Source organism: Astatotilapia calliptera, chromosome 8 (assembly GCF_900246225.1).
Source record: "Astatotilapia calliptera chromosome 8, fAstCal1.2, whole genome shotgun sequence".
NCBI lineage: Eukaryota > Metazoa > Chordata > Actinopteri > Cichliformes > Cichlidae > Astatotilapia > Astatotilapia calliptera.
This window is the reverse complement of record NC_039309.1, coordinates 2,883,688-2,905,886: the sequence shown is the minus strand read 5'-3', so window position 1 is coordinate 2,905,886 and position 22,199 is coordinate 2,883,688. Positions and strand designations below refer to the sequence as shown.

General features: G+C 41.5%; 1 protein-coding gene across 12 annotated transcripts in view; it reads right to left on the bottom strand.

The window, feature by feature from the left end:
• Nucleotides 1-21,504, bottom strand: part of baiap2b (BAR/IMD domain containing adaptor protein 2b) — a 76,687-nt gene extending 55,183 nt beyond the window's left edge. For 10 of the 12 annotated variants that reach the window (XM_026177867.1, XM_026177868.1, XM_026177876.1 and 7 more), the window contains exons 1-2: nucleotides 21,321-21,504; nucleotides 17,453-17,888 (exon numbers count right to left, since the gene is read on the bottom strand). In XM_026177867.1, coding sequence (XP_026033652.1) covers nucleotides 17,453-17,527 — 75 coding nt within the window. In that variant the 5' untranslated portion in view covers nucleotides 17,528-17,888; nucleotides 21,321-21,504. Of the gene's footprint in view, nucleotides 1-17,452; nucleotides 17,889-21,320 lie in introns of those variants that run through there. The other 2 variants (XM_026177865.1, XM_026177866.1) reach the window with 1 other exon arrangement.
• Nucleotides 21,505-22,199: the final 695 nt, after the last annotated feature.

Here is a 22,199-nt window from a genome sequence, read left to right as displayed (position 1 = left end):
GCTTCATGTGTTGCATTCCTGATTCTTGATGTGATGCTTCCTATTAAAATACCTTAACTATTTCATATGCGCTACTTACTGACACATTCAGCTGCACACTAGAAACAGTCATTGTGACCACTGTGTTCACTGTAAGCACGGAGAAATTATAAAACAGAAACATTGCAAAGGAAAAGCTCTTTGCTTTGATGGGTCAAATTATTTTATATATTTTCTCTCCTCAGTTTCTCTCTCGTCTGAAGCGAGCAGTTTAAGAGCTAAAAAACTGTCCGAAACCAAGCAGTTTTTATATATGTGGCACTAAACTCTAACTCAGGTCTGATTCTCAGCAGTGTGATATCAGTCAAGTCTGAATTCATGCAAGATTTCTGTCACCCACCTGACCTAAGTGCCTTTCTGCCAGAGTGAGCGCCTGAGTGATTTCGACAGATGTAGTGTAGTTACAAGTGGCCCTTCACATGCTGAAATTCAGCATCCTGATCCAACCACCTCGGCTTCAACTGCACACCCACCAAAAACCTCTATACATAACAGAATACACTCAAATAGATATGCCAGAAATCCTGACTTTAAGTAATCTGATTACACCTAAATGTTTTATGTAATGTTGTTACTTAACCACAGTGTAGAAAATTAACTCCATGGAATCTGGTCACATTAAATTTACTTGATTTAATGGTTTAATTATATGAAGTAAGTAAGTAAAATTTTATTTTGCCTTTCTAGATAAAAAGATCTCAAAGTGCTTCACAAAAAAAACAAAAACAGACAGAAGGTAACAAAATGCAATTCGAAAAAGATGTTTTTAGTTGTTTTTTTAAAAGAGAATAGAATAGAATAGAATTCAACTTTATTGTCATTGCACATGCACAGGTACAGGGCAACGAAATGCAGTTTGCATCCATCCAGAAGTGCTTTAGTGATATAGATATATTACAATAAATATAGATATGTAAATATATTACAGAAATGGGTCTATTATGGTATGTTATAATGTACATGGTATGAAGTATGTTGTGAATATTCTATAACTATAAGTATGTACAGGCTGTAGTGAGTACAAGCTATGTACAGGCTATGAACAGGATATAAATATGAAAAACTATACAGAATATGAAATAAATAACTTTACAGAATCTGAGATATACAGCTATACAGAACTATGCAAGTTGTAAACAGTTGTAGGGTTAAAAATTATCGTATGTACAGAATGATTATTACAGAGCTATACAGTAGTGCAGAGACTACTGAGTCCACAGATCTTAAGCTCAGTTGGAGAGAGTTCCAATAACTAAACCTTCAGTTTTATATATTTTAGTTGCATTTTACTCCAAGAATCTTTTTTTGTGCGTATTGCATTGGGTGCATTTTTCATTTTAATGAAAGTTGCTGACTGCAGTCTTGAAGTCAAACATCTGTGCAGAGGAACAGCAGCATACTTCACTGAATACCAATTCACCACCAATTTTAAGTTCTTGACATTTTCCAAGTTCAGTTGGGTCCATGCTGGAGTTCTACAACTTTGCCCTTCACACACACAAACAAACCGGGTAACAACTGTGAATAATGTAAAGACTCTCAGCCGGCACCAAACAGTCAATCATTATCAATGCAATAAACATGCCATAATTCACGGGTTCTCCCCTGGTCACGACATGCTCATGCGGTTTAGGGGATAATCTAATAGGATCATTAATTTGCCCGGTCCTTGCTTAATCCACACTCAATCAGTCGAGATTGTTCCTTCAGCAACAGGGGCTGAGGCTGATTAGCATTCCACTGAATGAAAGACCATATTTAACTGACTGCATGGGAAATGAGAAGGATTACAGAGCAAACGTTGCTTTGTCTCACTTTGCCCGTTTGCTCCAGTCACGTGTTCTAATTGACTCACTAATCACTCTTACCAATTAAGCATCAAACCTCCACAACAATACAGGGATTGTCTTATCACGTTGCAGCTTTGGGGGAACACGAGTGAATGTTATCTGGAGGGAAATTATAAGCATATCTTCAAGAAAAAGTTGAAAAATTGTCATCAAGACGCAAGTGATGACAAAGATACTCTGATTTCTGCTCTTTTTAGATCACGAGTTTTTAATCAATCATTAATGGACTTTGAGTGTCACTGAGGCCGCAGTTTTTTTAATGTGACAAGCGCAGACTAAATGCCAAAGAGGAGATAATCTACCGTGAAGCACATCGCTGATCCCAGAGTGAAGATAGAAACGATAAGCAAATAATTAGCTGACTAAAGAGCAAAATGGAATTAACCTTTGGGAGGGCAAAGTCTGGCCAAGAGATAGTAACTGTAGCAACATGAGGCATATTTAAGAAAGAAACAAATGTTCATATAATTATTTAGTATAAAGAAGGGAAAAATTAAAATTTGCCGAGTGCACAGCAACCATCTACGAGAAATAACATGCATTAATAGATCAAATGAATTATCAATCCAATAGACAGACAGAGTACTGGAAGCATGTGAGCATCCTCATGCAGTCTCACACAGACTACGCACATGACTTTAGAGCAGTACGATCCATCTCCCTGACATGTTATCGGTCTGTTCGGTGAAATATTTATCTTCCTCCACATCTCACCAGCACTTGGCCAGACAGATGTTCATCCTGGAAGCATCCAAGCGTGGCAGAATGACTGTTTGTGTGCGTGCGCAAAAGCACAACTCTGGAACAACCTTCTGTTTGCAGCACTTTAATGGTCCTGTGTGTGTGTGTGTGTGTGTGTGTGTGTGTGTGTGTTCACAGAGCACTGTGCTGGCAGGAAGGACTGGCTGTTTGCAATTTCTGCAAGGGAAATGAGGATTTGGGCCTGTGAGTGTTTTTGTTAAGGTTTTTTTTTCCGTGTGTGTGTGTGTGTGTGTGTGTGTATTGTTTGCAGTTTGTGAACACCTGACAATTAATCCATTTATCTCATCCTCTGAGGTTTGACAGAGAGCCGCACCAGGCATTCATAACTAAACAAAGTGTGGGTCTATCTGCTAACTAAGGATCGCATTTTCTGTCCTGACAGCTTTATGATTAAGCTCCGGTTGTGGTTAGGACAGTAAAAATAATTGGCAACCACCGGAAAAACATGTTGGCTTAAAGAAACCAAGATCAAATGTTGGTATGAGTTGGGATGAAAACTGCAAAACAGCCAATGTGGTTATTGGAGACTCGGTTTAGTTTTTCTCCACCACAAAAATGAGCTCACGAGAGGCCAAGCATATTTACCTGACATTACCTCAAGAGCTGAAGAGCAAACGTAATTTAAAATAAAAGGAAAACAGTACAGAATCAGGAGTCTTCCACTTTGAGCTTGCTGAAATGATCAGCTGTTTCAGGTGATAAACGATGAGTCTGAAACCAAAGTCAGCTGATTTCACTGCATCTTTGGCTCCAGCTTCCCTGCCAACCTGAACTGGAGGAGCAGCTAAGAAGATTTCTCAAATCCTGCATTATCATTTTATTTTGTTTTTGTGCAGTTGGAAACAAAACGTGTGTAGTAAACACCACCTTGGCCACAGGTACACTGAGATTTTTGGCGTACCTTGTTTTCAATTTAACATCTTGTTTGAAAGGTGTGATTTGCAGCTTCATCCTGTTAAGAGACACTGGCCCTGTTAATTAAAAGGAAAGAAAATATAACAAATGTTGAACTGATAATGAAAAGAGCTGCCTTTGTAAGCTGGAAAGGTTCTTCAAAGTTCTCCTTCGCAGTTTTAAACAAGAATCTATCCAAAAATCCCACAACCTAAATCCACTGATATTTTACTTACTGCTGCCATGGCCATAACAGATTGCTAGTATGATGAGAAGGAGATTGAATAGGTAGCAGCTAGCCCTCAAAGCCAAGGTTAATAGATCCATCAGAGCAACATCGCAGGGCACGGACACCACGTCCCATGACAGATGAGTGATTTGGAATAGAGGCAGAGGTTATACAAGCTATTAATAACAGAACAAGGGGCAGCGTGAAGGAAAACTGGTGTTACACTGCAGCGTTCGTGACAAGTTAAAGTGTACTCAAACACACTGAAGAATTATATACACAAACACTTAGAGCCCACACATGCATAAACCTTTGTGAGTCCTTATCCCAAGTTAATTTTGGTGGTAACAACCCAAAGCTCTGTCCGTGGTAAATGCTTTAAAATCAATTTAATTTGTTAAGATTTTGTTTCTTTTGATCACTCAAGGAAGGAAGGCAACAAAGCAGGAAAGAAACAAGAGAAGAACAGAACAAGGTCAAAATAAATAAAGGAGAAAAGAATCTACGAAGAGAAGCAGAGAAACAGAAACCTAAAAAAGAACATCTAGGTAGTGAACCTACTTCAAAAGACCTACTATCTGATACATGCCTCCCACCCAGGTATGGATGGGGGAAACACTTGAGAGAACAAAGGAAAGAAAACAAGCAGCGTTAAGAACATTGTGACCTAGCTGCCTTCATCAGCGATGGTGTAGAGAAGCCAGTCTATATGTGTGTGTGTGAGCATATATGTGTGTGTTAGCATGTGTCATTTGGTGGCAGGAGATGAGAACGTGGGGTGAGTCAGAGCCTACATAAACAGCAGCAGGTTCATATCATGTCGTGGCGTAAATTACTGTAAAGCCAAGACAGCCATGTGGCACCATTAGAACCTGCTGCGGCGCTGGCTGCCAAACAGATTAACCAGCGAGAGGAGATCTGGCAACCCCAACGAGGACGGAGAGGCAGGGACGCACCAGGTGGAGACCGAAACAGACAGTCTACAAAAAAAATGCAAAAATAAATGAGTGAAAGCCACCAGCCTCAAGTTATTTACTGTTAGTATTTAATGAAAATAGATGTTCTTTCTTCTGGTTGGCTGATCAGGAACTCCCAAAACTTCATCGTTCTTTAAAAAAAATAAAAATGTTTGCAAGATTGGCCAGCAGACTGGACTGGCACCTCCTTCCTTTGAAGAAGAAAGAAAAAGAGGTCCATATCTGATGCGCAGCTTGTGAGTTATTGGGGGGGGACTTTCCTCGATGTATTTGTAATATTTTAAAACACCATTATGTTTTTTTTATTGCTTATTTTAATGACCTTGACTTTTTCCACCCATTCTACCTTACAAAGAAAATAGCACTAACATCATATTTTGACCACAACTAAAGCAGAGATGGAACAGTACGCAGGTTGGTTTAATAAAAATATATAAATATTTACTATAAATACAGGACATTTACCATAAAAATATTATCTTAAAGAAAACTTTTGTTTCTCTGTCACGTGACAAAAGTTTCAACTGTGTTTCTGAATGAGAAAGCTCCTGGATAACAACCACAAAAACACCAAACTGTCAACAGTTGATAAGGAAAGTTTCCACTTTGTTCTCCCGTCTGGGTGGGATACAAAATGTAACCAGATTAAACACACACAGGAAAGGTCATCTGCTCTATGTGGTTGCCACGGAAATGGGGAGGGCTCATGCGGCGCTGGTGTGTATTTGACTACAGTCACATGTCAAGGTGACCTCCTGTCATCAAGTTTTACTGTGCGTGTGTGCGCATGAGCGTGACTTATCTTCATATACTGCTGTTTCTCGTGGCATCAGCTGGTGTAGAAACATTCCCAGACATGGTACAGACGGGGTTTGTTGTCACCACATGACATTTTTAGCATAGGTACCATGGTCATTGTGTTTGTTCACATATTAGGTCTCCGTTTGTGTGCTGGTAATGACTCAGACATTTCTTTGGTAGAAGCTGCTTTCTACCAATCTGGCTGTTCTGTTTTTTGTGTGCTTTCTCACAAAGTCCCACCGATAACGACAGAGAGGTCTTTATTCTCACGGAGGAAACGTTCCAATCGGCAGGAATCGGATTAAAATGGATGCTGGCATCACCTCAGGTGCTTTAGTGTCTCTTGTGAACATTTGAACAAATCGCCAAGCGCTCTTTAATGAGGAGACAACAATTTCAAGGCCACTTGCTCCTAATGTGAAAGTTCAAACTGAAGTAGTAAAAATGATGAGAACTTGGGTCCAATTCAGCTGCGTGTTTCACCTGGACGCTTATTACCTGTACCAAGGATGTTCAGCTTGTCTGTTTCCCTGTTTGTCTGAAGGATTACTCAGACAGGTATAAATGGATTTGCATGATAATATTACCAGAAGCCGGGCTTTGCCCAACACAGCAGGGACTGTTTTAGTGTCAAAATCAGATCTGCATTTGTCTAGGAATTTTTACTATGAAGACACGAGAATTGATCGGACAATTCACATTACATCTTCACAAACACATCAATTTAAATAAGAAAAACAGCCCTCATCTCTTTCTGGATCCAGTGACTCAGTTCATGCATGGTGTGGAGGGAATGCTCAGCCTTGGCGGAGGTTATTGAATGCTGCTCGTACAGATGCCTTCAGGCAGCCCTTAAGCAGATTGTGGAGACAGAGAAACCAACAAATATCACCCCCAAAGGGTAAAACTAACAAAGAACAGTACGGTTAGAGAATACACCTTACTGCATTCACTGTATTTTGTCATTTTCAAGGGTTGGATGGAGAAGTGCGGCCATGGTTTCAGTCTTGTTTGTTTGTTTGTCCGTGTGTAAGCCCACAAGACATTCAGAAGGAAAAATTAGTAATACATTTTAATTAAATCTGGTGGAGTGTTGGAACACAGGCCAAAACACAAGTGATGAGTTTTTAGTTTCAGATCCAGGAACCACTGAAGTATTTTTTTCAAATTATGAATTAGATCATATTCTTATATTTCTGTTTTTCCCGCCTCCAGATACAAAGATGGATTCTGGTATGTTATTAATCGTTTAGTTAGCAGTAATTAGCAGGTGTCTGTTCAGCTGTATATGTACGTTGCATCCAAGTTTTCTGACCTTAGCGGATAAGTTAGCTCTCCAACCTCTCATCCAGCGGTTCTCCCAGCAGTCTGGCCGGCCGAGCACAAAGGAAATTTTACCACCTTCTTAAACAAAATCTAGGAATCTGTTAAATTTCCTTTCCACTGATATGTAGAAAAAGGCTACCTGTGATTTTGAGCTCTCTCGTGAGTATAGCTTACATTAGTGGTATGGCTTCACACTGAGAAGCCTTCTCACTGAAGACCGTGCTGCTGATCATCCATCACATATCAACAAACACATATACAGAGGGGTTTTTAGAGCTCCCAGTCACCAAAGCTTTAAAGCATGTGACGCACCGCACAAAAGAAGCAGTGCATAACATTGCTGCTAATGTGAAGAAAGCAATTAGCAGTCCCGTACTGCATTATATACAGTATGTGGGAGTGATGAGCTGAGATATATGCACCGTTATGTACCGTTAGTGCTTTGCTGCTGTCCCTTATTATTTGTTTCCAGAAAATGGATGTTATTTGCCTCTGCTCAGCCAGTGTGACAATCACGGCGCTAAAGACGCCCTGCTTCAACGCCCTCAGGAGACGGGAATACAGCGCCGATATGCCGTGTGTGTGCACGCATGTGCACGTGCATGTGTGTGAAGTCAGCCAATTTCCCTTTCAGATGAGCTCTTATCTGTGTGCAGGCAAGCAGCAGGAGAGTCAGCGCCCCCTATTCCACAGATGCAGCTTTGGAAGGAGTGAGGGAGGGGTGAACTTCCGGCAGCCATATATGGAAGTGCTGGAATCTCCCCCCTTCCGTGACAGGGCAACCCATTTTTTTATTCACCTCACGTTCAGCTCATACCACAGGAAAGCTGACGGGGTGGTAGGAGAGGCGAGAACGAGGACGTGAGGGAGGAAGGGGGGGTAATGGAAAGAGAGGGAGTCTCCACGGCTGCCGTGTTGAAGGAAGAAGATCATCATCGTCATCGCCTCACAGTGACGCATCTGATTCAGCCGGTGCACCAGTTGTTCTCAGATTTACACGTGAACGAATGCATGTTCACGCGATCACATATGTTCCCACAAAGTATTCATGAACACCGTAAACGAGGTCAGGTTTTAAATCTGAAAATGACGGGAGAAGATTCATCTTGGCACCGCTTCCTCCGCAAGGGTACAACATATGAAAGCGTATCAGCACATGTGTGATGCCAAGATGTGCCGTTTATCTCAAAGGAGGCTCTGTGTGTGTGTTAGTAACGAAAGGATCAGATAATGACACATTTCTGCTTTTTAAACCCCTCTAAGCACATCTTCATCCCCTCTCTTCTTCTCTCAACCTCAAATTTCACTTTAAAAGCCACTCCAGAGCAACATCTCCAATTGAACAAGCACACATACATACATACAGCAATCTTCCATAAACACCTGCTTTTTCTTCACCCCTCAGGCCTTTCCCCTTTAATTACAGTCTAATTAGTGTAAGAAAAGAAAAGAGCAGAACAGGGGATCCACACCCTTGTCTCCTCACACTCTTTCTATTGAGATCCAATCCCTGCAACTTTCCTTTCATCCTCTGCCAAGCCCCTGCTCCCTGGCAGCCTCCATCTCTCCTTATCTATCTCCCTCCAGCTCAAGTTAGATAACTTACCGATGTGCTAAAGGCTGCTGACATGCTGCAAACACACAGCAGACGCCGGCAGTTATGTTGTATGACAGCTATGGAAGCTGTGTCGTAACAGAGCAGTTGGTGAAATCTAAATAATACAGAGTGCAACTCCATGCACTGTGCACCTGCACTGAGCTGACGCCTTCTGGATGTTGATTTAGGGTCCAGTTTGTGTAGTCTATGTAAAGAAATGTAAAACAGCACAAAGGATGCTCACAGCTCACTGATATTTCTAAGAATTTTAAGTCCACACATTTAAGAGGTAAAATGGCTGAAACACAAAAAGCATCTCGTTTTTCTGGGTACATTTTGTTCTTTGTGGGTGTTCTTCTTACTCCCACAGATGACTAGCCAAACATGCACAATATTAACAAAGTAAAATGCTTAGCTACAGCTGCTAGCCATCTTAAACATCATCTGCCCTGTGAGGAAAAGAGGAAGGTCTTCTTTCGACACTCAGCACTGAGCCGGGGTTAAACAGGCAGAGCTGAAAATTGAAGAAAAAACTGAGTTTGCAGCTGTAAAATTATTACCGTTATTAACAAACACTCACTACCTTCTTGAGCTCAACCGGTCACTTTATTAGGTACACGTTGCTGGATATCCGTTTACCTCCAGAAGACCTTTAACTCTCCATAGCACAGATTAAACAAGGTGCTGGAAACATCCTCACAGATTTTTAACCTTACTGATGTGACTGCATCACACAGCTGCTGCAGATTTATGAGCTGCACACGTGATGCCAATCTTCCATTCTACCACATCCCAAAGGTGCTCTATTGGATTGAGATCTGCTGACTGTGGAGGTCATTTGAACTCACCGTCATGTTCAAGAAAGCAGTTTGAGATGATCTGAGCTTTGATGTGTTATCCTGCTGGAAGCAGCCAACAGAAGCCCCACCCCTGGATCTTCTATTGTCCAATTTTGGTGAGCCCCTGCGAACTGTAGCCTCAGTTTCCTGTTCTTAACTGACAGAAGTGACACCTACTGTGTTCTTCTGCTGCTGTAGCCCGCTGGCCTCCAACAACAATGTTCTATACATTCAGAGATGATCATCTGCATATTTTGGTTGTCATGAGTGCTTATTTGAGTTACTGTTGCCTTTTTATCAGCTCAAAGCAGTCTGTTCATTATCCAAAACTGCTGCTCACTTTTTGAGAGTGTTTTCTGTAAATTACAGCAGTTTCTGAAAATACTCCAAATGTATTCAAATTCACTTAAATTCAGTTTCTTTCTCATGCTCAGTTTAAACTTCACCAAGTTTCCTTGACCATGTCTACATGTGTGAATGCATTGAGTTGCTGGCATGTGATTGGCTGATTAGATATTTGTGTTAACAAGCAGTAGAACACGTGTGTTCTTGTGTGAAATCATCTTGTATGGGATTTCTTGCAAAAACGAAGAAAGTAGATGTACATAAATAACAATAAACAGCAACAGATGCATTAAGCATCATAAGTGAAGCATTAGGGTACATTACTGTTGGTTTCATGCTCGAAGTGTTTTTTAAACCACTAAAGCTAAGAAATACTGTCCTGAAGTACTGTAAGCTGCAGTTGCACCAAACTGCTGATGCAAATTTAATAAAAGCAACTGAAATTGTACCATCATATTAATACCTGCGAGATCTGTGTAAATAGAGAAACTGTGGAAATTTAGGATCGGCAAATTCTTGGCATCTGGCACTCTTGTGAGCTGCATGCTAACTGTAAGCATGCTTTTTAAGCAATCCTCTTTAGCTCTGCATTTTTATTTTTTTGGCTTTTTGCACACAATTTTTCAAAAAGTTTTGCAGCCCTACAACTAGGTTGTTTGTCCAGTGCTCATATGCACATAAGCATCAGACACTTTAGCTGCTCCACTTTCATGAAGATGTACTATACATTAAATCAGTCAATGCACAACAAATAAAAGTGCCACAGAGTGTTAGCCGTGACTCTGAAAACATAAATTAAATTAACTTTTATATCAAACATGTGCATAACTGCATCCCCTTCTACCTGCACCGCTCCCATCTTACATAACACCATCACACACCCCACAACGCTGTCAGAGACCGTCACTGTGACGCTCACAAACACGACTGCTGCCCAACGATCAGTGACAAGACACACAAAGCTAGAACAAACCCTGAAGCTTGAGGAGGCACAGTTTTCTGCAGGGACTGAAGCACAAAGCCTGCGATATAACGCTGAACAGAGACAAAAGAGCTGAAAGCACTGTGACTAATCAGAGAAGAAAATCACTGGTTTGAAACAATTACACTGGAGTAATCTGGCCTAAGCAAAGCATCTGGATTCAATAGGTTTTTATGCACATGAGCAAAGAGGCCGGAGGCTTGTTTTCACCTCAGACAACCTTTCAAATGTGAACAAAAGGAAAAATGACCAGACTGGTTTAATCTACCCGATCAGTACAGAGGTGGGACTCGACCCAGAAATATCCTTTTGTGGTGTGAAAGAAGGAGGAGGTGGAAATCCTGCTGAGAGGTCTCTGCCAAAAACCCTTCACTTCCTCAGTCAATCCACTGCTAACCTTTAAGGTTCAATTTCCTGGCAGATGTCCTGCTTCTCACCTGTGGTGCTTATGAGCTGAGGTGAGAACTCTAATAAGAAAGCAATGAACTAATAAAACAAAAAGAGGTTGTGGTACAAAGAACAGAAGTTCTAAAAATAACCAGAAACGATTAATGTTGATAGCAGTTCTCTGCTTATTCGTCCACTTGGCTAAACTGAAAAGTCTGTGTTCATAGAGAAAAAAACCTGAACAGATTGTACGTGTGACAGTGGGGATAAAGTGTTCGGTAGTATTACTCACAACACTCCCAAAACACGCACACGCGACAAAAAATCCTCCCTGGAGAACAAATACTTTGGGCTTAGTAGGAGGACTGCCTTATGTCTTTCGGAAGTTGGACCTGATAGTACGACAGTATTTTACGGAGGATTTATGACTCCAATCGGTTGATAACATTCTCTGGTGACAGTCAGGCAATACAAAAACTAACATAGCATCTTAAGGAGAGATTGATGCTGCAATTGAGACACTTTGAAAGCTTCTGTCAATAACAGGAGAATCAGAGGTGGGATGGTTTCTTTCATCACCTGTATATCTCACAGGGAAGCAAACAAGCGCCTGTCTACATTTCAATCCTGTCTTTTGACAACTGCCTCAAATAATAATTTCTCCTCAGAAAATCATTCACTGCAGTTCTGCTTTAAGCAACAAAACAAGGCATGAAGTTATCACGTATTTTTATCAATGAATCTATGATTTTTCTTTTGTTAACTGAAAAACAGAATCTTTTGATTCCTGGTATGGCTCAACCAACAGTCCAAATCCAAACACTTACAGAAGCAGGACTCTGTATATGTTCCAGCTTGTTCACTATAAAAAGCAGTGAACAACATATAGATATTAATAATTACTTTGTACAGCGTTTCGTTGAGATCGGTCCATCGGTGCCAAATGACCATAACAGTCGCTTTTATATTGTCCAAACCTCAAACAACCCCCCCATGAGCGAGTCCTCGTTCTATTCTAGCGTCTTTACCTTACAATATAAAGCACCTTGAGGCAACTGTTGTTGTGATTTGCCAGTTGATTGGGGGTTGATGGGAGGCAGATAGGACAAAAGGCAAACTACATGAGAGAGAGCCAGAGTTTAATAATTGCTAATGATTAAATGCAGAGTGAAGCATAAACACAGAGGGGAAAGAGAAACACCAAGTGCATCATGGGAATCCCCCAGCAGCAGGGTCACCTGATCCAGCCTATATGCTTTATCAAAAAGGAAAGTTTTAAGCCTAATCTTAAAAGTAGAGATAGTGTCTGCCTCTGAAATCCGAATTGGGAGCTGATCTCACAGAAGAAGGGCCTGAAAGCTGAAGGCTCTGCCTCCCATTCTACTTTGAAATAATCTAGGAACCACAAGTAAGGCCGCAATCTGAGAGCAAAGTGCTCTAACGCATTGATAAGGTATTATGTGGTCTTTCAAACACACAACTTGTGCTGTGTGGCCAGTAGAAAAACTTTAAAATGGCTCAATGCATATACAAATACCACAAACACACCACAAAAAAACATCAACTGACCTACTGATCTCCCTTTAGTCCACTCTCACCATCAAACACCTGAAACAATCGAGGCAGCCTCGCCCTGACACTCGAGCTTCATTCAACAACCTGAGCCTGCAGTACTCCTGGGATTACAATGCTTGGCTGAATACACTCCTGATCAAACATACAGATGGCATTTGTTCAGCAACCACAACAACCCGAGGAAACACAGTGTACACACACTGTCAGTGGGTAGCAAACGCGTCTCCGTGTAGTATCTACACACAGTCCTCTGGGACTTTTTTCTTGACATTTCAATCCACACAGACCGATAACTTCACTTCATAGTTTGGCTCTGTGATGATGTGCAATCTCACATCAGAAAAAAACAAAACGCACAGTGCCAGCCACTCTCGCAGTACAGTACGGGAGCTGACAAACAAGTGAAACACACACATATAGTCATGAGGCACTACTGCCCACACACACTCACTCGCATCCACTGATGTGAGTCATCCAAAAATTAGATTCAGCATCTTGCATTTCAGCAGCAGAGCAGAGAGGTTAAGACTTTGGTCTTCTGCTGTTGAGTCCAACTTATTTTGCTCCGGCAGCTAACAGTCAGGCAAACAAAGAAAACAACAGGAGGCAGAGAAAACAAAACCAGCGTTCATCCACCAAAGGGTCATTGTGTGCTAGAAACACAAAGGATTAAAAACAACCATCGTATTTACCACATAATACTCTTGGAGGTGTGTTAACAGCTTCACAATGACATCTGTAATTTAATTACAGTTTTCAACCCTATAAAAGAACAACATCAAATTACTAGCAGACAGTCCTCAAAGTTGTATTTTCAAAGTTCAGCCGCTGCTAAAGAGCATCTTGGACTGCAGCAGCTTATCACACTTGTTGTTCTGCGAGCTGCAGAGCAAAACCATTACTGTCACTCCTCAAGTCAACTAGATGGAGATGATGAATGCTTTATTGTTATTCCAAAAGAGCATACACAGGTTATTTTCTTATTACTTTCTTAAAGCACTCACCTGCCATGGATGTCTTCTGGGGGAAGAGGGATTCTCTTCATAACTGCTTGTTACCAAGTACGATGCACAATGGAGGAACATAAACTTTATAAATAAACACTCACGTTTTAGTCTTTGGCCACCATTGAGCAGAATAATGGGTGACCTTTCTCCACTCATAATTAAATCCACCTCCATGTGGCAATTAAAGGCAGCCGCTCACCAACACTGACACATTAAAACAAAAAGAAGTATTTTTTGCCCCAAAGTACAAATAACACCTTTCTCGGACTGTTTTCTGTTCTATAAATTGTATCCACTTCATATCAATAACTAATAAAGCTTTTTCAAACACACTTAGATAAAACATGCAAATACTCAGTCTGAGGAAAAGGTGGAATAACCTGGACATAACCAGAACATGATAAGATTCAATCAGCCTCTCAGCTAATCGTCTATGAATGTGCATCACTGAATTGGTGTAGCCGAACTAATGTTTTCAATCATTAAAGGCAAGTCAAAGTCTAATTTAAACTGGGGACTTTACACAGAGGCATGCCCTCTGTGGGTACATGCTGTTAGACACTTTACCACAATATCATGTTCTGTAAGAGATGATCACCATCCTAACACCACAGGAGTGCATTCCTGTCATCCTGTCTGCGTCTTCTTTCCTCGGTGGAGAAACAGACGTGAGCGTTGAAGCGAGCACCTTCAGGCCTTTTCATCTTCCACGCTTATAATGAATTAATAAAGACCTGTTAGTTTCTTTAGCAGTCCCACACAAAGCTCATTGGACCAGCAATAGGCCTGCCATTACACTACCAACTGCCACACCAGTGAGCATCAGCCTCCTACAGTCAGCCCCCCATCAGGGGTCAGACTGGCAGCAGCGCTCTGCTTCAGCCTGCTGATGACAGGAAGAAAACCCAGAGCTGCATTTCTGCAGGTTGGCATTTTCATACCCGACCCCTGAGCAGGGCGTTCTTTGGACAAGACAAAACCGCATCCTAACACAGATTTTCACAGAAGCTGAAACTGATGGTCACATTTTTTCTTTTTCATCTTTTTAATCCAACATAAGTTTACTTGTGATAAACATTTGGCAGTTTATCTGACATTTCTTATGACCAAAGGGTCAGCGGCACATTCGGTTTGCCTGACTTATCCAACAAAAACTTCTTTTAAAAACGGAGTCAATCAACGGAGCTGTCCAGTCACATCAGGTCAGTTCTGTTTTTACTACGACACACCTCAGCAGGAGCGAGAGTGTGGGGAAAGGGAACAGCAAAGAGTCAGCAGTTTGGAGGCGTTTCATTTCCTTGTCTGCTCCACTCCGTGTGTGAGGAGGTGCAATCACAGAGGAAGGAGAGACTAAAATGGCTGCAATTAACATCACCATGCTGTACATGTCTTTCCAATGGTGTAGTGGGGGGTATCAAACATAAGGCCTGCTCCAATCTGGCCTACTGGACCACTTCGCAGATAAAGAAGACTTACTACAGCGGCATTTCTTTATTATGTAGGAAAACTGAGATGTTCTGTTGCAAGTGCACTTCTTTTTCATATTATTAAGATATTCTGGGGATTAACTGTGCAGATAAACCTCTTTACACTGACAGAAAGGGCAGTTTTACTGCTTCACCCCAGTAAAAACTAAATAAAGGGGGCTGCATGTGGCCTTGATGCAAAATGAAACATCCCTGGTTTAGCGGTTAACACATTCGCCACAGACACAAATTCCCTTTGGGGTTGCATCAGGAAGAGTATTTGACATTAAACTCTTCTGTTGTAAACATGCGGCGTAATCTCTTGTGGCTTTCTAGGCAGTAAAGACTCTCACACTGAGCTAAAAACAAACTAGTGCAAAACACTTTTTAAAATCTTTACTAAGTTGTCTTTCATTATTTTGCTTTTAAATATGAATGAATATATTTAACAATATGCATTGATTTGGTGTGTTTGAAGTCACAAAGCTAGGCTCTGGAGGGACAGCTTGTTAATGTAACCCCGGGATCAGATTAGTAGAAGGTATCAGTATCACATCAGAAATGCAATTTAAAGTATTGTATTTATAGTATTTATAGTAAGATAATTTGTCATCAACTGACTAATAAACCTATCACAAGACTGCCCACTTCTCCATCACGCAACCACCATTTTTTTTACCTATCCTCCTTCATCATCTTCCACCTCCTCCTCCTCCTCCTCTCTGCAGTTTTCTATCCAGCTCAGGCTATAGAACCCACCCACAGGTCGCAACATAAGGCAGCTAGCCTCCTGCTTGTGCCCCTCTGATCCCTTGTTAGAGTCTTTTGAGGGTTTGTGTATCTGTGTGTTGGCTGAAGTCAGCCCCAGTCTGAAAAAATTCCTATCATTTCCTTGGCAGCCTAAATGGTAATGTCATGTTACACCATCCCGCCTCTGTCACACAAGGAACCATGAACTCTCGCTGAACCAAACCCCCCTTCAAGTACACCTTTGGCTCAGTAAGCACACATGCCCTTCTCCTCCTGCATCCACCAAGTCGTGTCCTGCACGAAGAAGCTTTTAGGCACTCCGACTCTTCTCTCTGAGCATTTTTGCGGAGGCGTATGGAACGGTGACAAGTCTCCTCACATAAAAGGAAAGCCCTTGTCGTACTTCCATTGCTGAAATCTACCTCGCCTGGAAAGCTGCCCTGAGTGCAGTGAAAGTCAAGAGTAACACTTCTCCACCTCCACCACAGACACTGCTGAAAAGGGGCTTTGTTGTGGAAATAAAAATGGAGGACATAATCATTTGCCACGTTTTGCCTCTCATCTTTCAACAAGTGCAGGGTGGTCTGCTCAGCGCATGCTGAGATATTTAAGAAACCTCTGACACCGAGAAGCAGTTTGTTTTCTTTTCTGCAGAGCAAAACCTTGAGCATGACTTTTCCAACCAGCATTTCAGATCCCAAATTGAACGCCAATTTGGGGCATCCAGAGTGCAAAATTACAGTTGACTTTTACAAATACCACCATGCTGATAATGACTCTGTCCTTTCTCTCTGAAGTGATCCAACTATCAACAGCACAGACACCTTAAGAAAAAAAGCCCAAATGTGAAGACTGCTGGGACCAACGGGGACCCCTTTTAGGATGCGCAGACTCCATAAATTAATGATCAGTCTCACTGAGGCAGATAATGTCAAGTTCACCTGCTCACAGCAGGATTTACCACTGAGGCTGACAGCTTCTGCTCTGCATAGTGTTGAAATAAATCACCCCAGGGCAAACTGTCAGTTTGCAGCATTTACATAACTGGCTCCCTCATCATTATTGCAAATGTAGCATTGTAGCATTGGGCACAGTTCAACCCTTTCCCTCAACCCTAAGGCAAATCAAATACTCCGTGCCAAGCAATTTAAATCAATTACACCTCGAGTCATTGATTATCTACCTGGAATTTGTTACTCCTAACATTATTAATCGCTGTAATGTGACTTTGCTGATTTGACTGGTCTGACTCTGATTTATTATCACTTATAACACGTTATAGGCTAAAACAGGACAAATTATTCACCTGTAAGAATTTTGAGACTAAAATCCGTCTCCAACAGTTCAAACTCAGAGCATCAGCTGTAGGAAAACGATGAATAAACTTGAGCTGTTCAGGACGCATTTCCTTTATCAGTAAATTCCTTCACAGCATATATAAACCGGCACTTCTATTACTACAGTGGTAAGACACAGTGCAGGTCAGCTGAGACAAAGTTATCCGCTGTCTCTCCTCTGAGCGCGTCCTCTAAACGCCGCGGTTCACCGGTGCAGCAGGTGTCTCCGAGCGGCAGAAGGACGCACGGTCGGCGGATCCGAAACAAACTACCAAAGAGCCCGGCTTACCTTGTAGACATTCTCCGTTATACGGTGCACCTCGTCGGTCCGGGACATCCTTGTAGGCGTGTCAGTCAGAACCATAGACTAAGATTTCCTTTCGGATGAGGCTGGGAGGGTTTTCCGAACTGTAACAAGGGGAATGAAACAGCTGTTCGCGGGAAAGAGCGGCTCCTGTCTGCCGTTCACTGAGAGAGAAGAGCGCGTCTGGTCGTGGGATCCCTGCTTTTATAGGAAAGTCCTCCGCTGCGCCCACACCGGCTCCCCACGCAGCCAGTCAGTCAGTCGGTGCCTCTCGGTTGGAGCGCAGAGGCGGACTCACTCTGAGAGGGGCGGTGCTGCTTTCAAGGGCGGTGGGAAATAGAGTAACTTGCGACCTAAATTACAACAGTACATAAGGATGAAGCGGCAGGAGCCATCATTCTCCAGCGTATCACATTGAAGCCTGGGGGAAGGATAAAACGGATGTTAGCCTAACAATAAGCAGACATTAATTTAATTTAAAAATAAGAAATACGCTCTGTTAAAAAATCTCAAAACTGGATTTTGGCATGTGGATCTAAAAGAGAACAAAGCAAGGACGGAGCCAAAATGGAGTCCAGGGGTGGCACTGGCCTCCGTAAAATTTGCTTGGACCCCCAAACCTGTGCTACCCCAAAACGGCAGAGGAGGTATGGAGAAAAGGTGTGGTCCTCCTAAATACAGTTAATCAGTGTCCCCCAAATCTGGGTTGGTTCCTCTCTGGTAGTCCAGCTTCATCCTTCCAAAGACGTGCATTAGGTTAACTGGGGACTTGGGTGTAGGTGTGAATGTGTGAGGGTGAACGGTTTCCTGTCTCTCTGTGTTAATCCTGCCATATATTGGCAGCCTGTCTGGGCTGTATCCTGCCTCTTGTCCTATGACAGCTGGGATGGGCTCTGGCCCAGCTTCAACCACGAACTGGATACACAAAGAAAATGGATGGGCCCCACATAAAAAAAATCACGTAAACATCCCTGAAAGAACCCACCCTAAAATCGTCATCATGACATCAATCAGTTGGTCCTTATATTCTGATTTAGCTGGATACAGCAGAGCCCCTGACAGTGCGGCAGCTTGTCCAAGCTGTACTCCACACCTTATTCTATGATAGCTGGGATAAGTCTCCAGCCCCCCACAAACCTGAATTAGATAAGTGGAGGTGAATAGATGGATGTATGGATAGATTTAGCAGTAAAATGCAGTTTTTAATTAAATTAGCACAGACACTTTGACACGCTTTCTTTCATGGCTTTAGAAGCTGCTTTTCCCTGTTGGTAATCTGACAGGTGGTTTCACTGCTGAGTTCCTCCTACTAAAAAGCACTAATCTCATTTAAAATGTAAAGGCTGGTTTGTACTGTTTGACAGACTTTATAGGAATCACCTTTTTTTCTTTTTGGGAGTATAGACAGCTTGTTTGACATTAAAGACTTGAAGTCGGGTGATTTTTTTTGTTTCAGTTATCAGTAATCAGGCATCTTTTTTTCATGATAATTGTAATAAAACCTGATTCCTTCGCCCTCTAGCCAATAATTTGTGTTATTATTATTAATATTGTAAGTCATCATGACTGAAACCACCAGGCAGTGTGCTCTTGTGTTATGATGCTTTGCACTGAGTCTAGAAATGCAGCACGGCTTTTAAAGAAGCCACACCTGCTCTGCTGTGTCAGCCACCCCACGCCTCCTCTGCTACAACCATTCACAAGACCTGACTGAGCAGCTCCATACAGAAACTGCAACAATCTTCATCCATTTAGTCGGTACAAATATTACATTTTCCAGTATCCCTATTCTTATAGTGATTTATTCAGTCTGTGTTTATTATTTCGGTCATTTAGACCCTCCGGCTCAGTCTTCCCTCTACATAAAAGGGGCTGTAAGATAATGGAAAGGGTTTTTTTGTGTGTTTGTTTTGTGAAAATGTAAGTTTTAATAAACCCACAACAGAGAAAGATTTTACCGTGGCCCCATATGTGTGCCTGCTCTATATTTGTGTGGCGGTTGGGTGAGTGGGCTCTGGTTGGTATGAGTGGGATGGAGCCACATTTACTTGGATTTGTAAGCCCTGGATTGTGGGCCGGGAAATCCCACACATCACGATCTGAGAGCTGCTGAATGGGGATGTATTTAAAGAAAAGAGACAGAAGCAGAAGATAACAGAAGATAAGTGCGAAAGAGGACAGTCATGCCTTTTTCTTTTCTGCAACACTTTTTTTTCTCTCGTTTAGTGAGATAGAGCAGATATTTAAGAGCAGCTTGTAGACCAGATAATAAAGTGGCACCGTGGATCTCTACCAGAACAGACTTATTTTGTTTTGTTCATCACATCCGATTAGAGCGAGTCCCGAGGAAACCAAACTGCAGACAGTTAGTGGAAATCAATCAGGCATGTTTGGTCTTCACTGGAGCAAACAGCAGCCTTCCCACTGTCAGCGAGGCTATTGATTTAGTCCTCTGTGAATATTCAATCCCCACAATTAGTTTCCGTAATTGAATGTGAGCTGCCATTATGTTTGCTGACATCCAACCTATTCTGAAGTATAATTGTACACAAATTAATTAAGACATTGATTATTAATTATGGGTAGTTTGAGAAATAAACAAAGCTGGAGGCTTAAGACTGAACTCAGGCGTGAAGTGGCAAAAATGATGACCTGAAACTAATAAAATGACAACAACAACAACACAAAGCATTTAACCATTAAACTTATCCAGTCTTTTGATGCCCCTGATACAAATTTCTGGCATTTAATCCAAAATGAGCATATAGCCCCTAAAAATAGTCTCAGTTAGTACATTGGTTTGCTGAAGGTTGTTCCTTTACACATACTTTTTAAATTTTCTTTTGGTTTAAACTGGGTTCTACTTGAGGCTGGGGTTCAAACCACAAAATAAACATCTATGAGATGTGACGTTTTTGGCAGGATAAGATTGGTATTATTCTAAATATATAACATATGAAACCGCTTATGAGCTGTCTTATGAGATCAATGCAGATTCTGGATCTGAAAATGAAGGCCATTTAACCATGCAGTCTTGATAAAAACCAGCGTGGAGCAACACATCTGGTTGCAAATGGGAGGCCTGATTGTATGGAAGTAAACAGTCGTTGGCTCCTTTGGTCTGTGATCTCATGAATTTACAGGCTGACGATTTTCCAGACAAATTTATGGGTTTTTTTTTACACAGCATGATCTTTATATGTCAGCTATGATCTCTGTCAGTGTCAAACAGGTAAATAAAACAGGGAACAAATTAGGGTGGGCTCACTTTATAACAGATGACCTGTTACTGCATGAGGATGTAGTGTCAGTTTACATATTTATGTCAGATTTAACACATTTTCATGACCTCTGGTTTCAAAAAAGCTAAGATTGGACTGTGATGACACTCAGAGTGGTATATCCATGGTCTATTATATGAAGCTGTATCCACGTGGCTTCAATCAGCATACCTGAAGGCACCAGCCCAGAAGTAATGTCTTTCCAATGTATTTTTGTCCATTTTAAGCATTTAAAACATTTTAGTGAGCTAATTAGTGATTTAGAGACATTTTATTCATAAATCTGGGGCTTTTCATCCTTTTATTAGACAGCCAAAAATGGAGAGATGATAGGAAGTGAACGGGCAACTGAAAGGGGAACACAGGAAACAGTGTAAAAATTAAGTGACTTGTCAGAATTTGGAAACAAAGTACTTAAAATTGTCCTTTAGGACTGGGGCCTTTAAATAAACTTGTTGAAAATGACATTTCACTTCAGTAAAGTTCTGCATGTGTGTATATTCAGTACAGTGGGGGTGTAATCAGGTAGGCAAGACTCCGGGTGGGCAGGTTACACATACACACCTACATACCTGAAGCATTTATTCAGCAGCGTTTCATGTGAAGCCTACTCATCATCGTCCTCTCAGGCTTTTTCTCTCAGCTTTAGATCCACGTCTGTGATTCATCAGCAAGCGCGGCGCTCTGACATTCAGTCTGTGCGCCGCCCACTCCCACACACCTCCGAAAAGGCTTGTAGTGCACAGTCAGAGTGGATTCAGTCCATTCAAAAAAAAAAAAACAAAAAAAAAAAACAGTGTGAAGTGAACAAAAGCAATTCGGGCTATTTCAGACTCGTCAATACATCGGCTTTGTCGGAGAGAATGGTTCAAGGTTAGAGATGGGAACATTTAATGTCTCCCTATCTATCTGATGCTTTGTCCTTAGCTGAATGAGCTTCGATCACCTTCAGAACAATAGCAGAGCAAGGTCATGGTGGGCCTGTACTTTTCATACATGCTAGTCATACATGCTAGAAGCCACAGAATGGGGGGGTAACAGATTCATTATGTGTGTTTTTTTGTTTGTTTTTTTAATATTAAGACTTTAAAGGCCTTTAATCTTTAATATTGATTCAAAAATATGACAAATCAGGTTGCAAAGCATAAAACAGACCAATCATTGAGATTTATAATAACACAGATCATTAAACTTGTGCCTCCTACTCTGATGAAATTAAAGAGGATGGTGAGGGCTCGTCAACAGTCTCCCCTTCTTTTATAGCACTGATGAAATGCCAATCGTTACTTTAAAGATAAATCATGCAATTTTATAGAATTCGGTAAAGCACCACACCTCTGTACCCCCATTAGCACCACACTGTGCTATTAAAGTTTTCAATATCTTCACATTTAAATTAAATAAATTGACATAAGGCTAAAACAATGTGGGTAAGCAAATGATTGGATTAC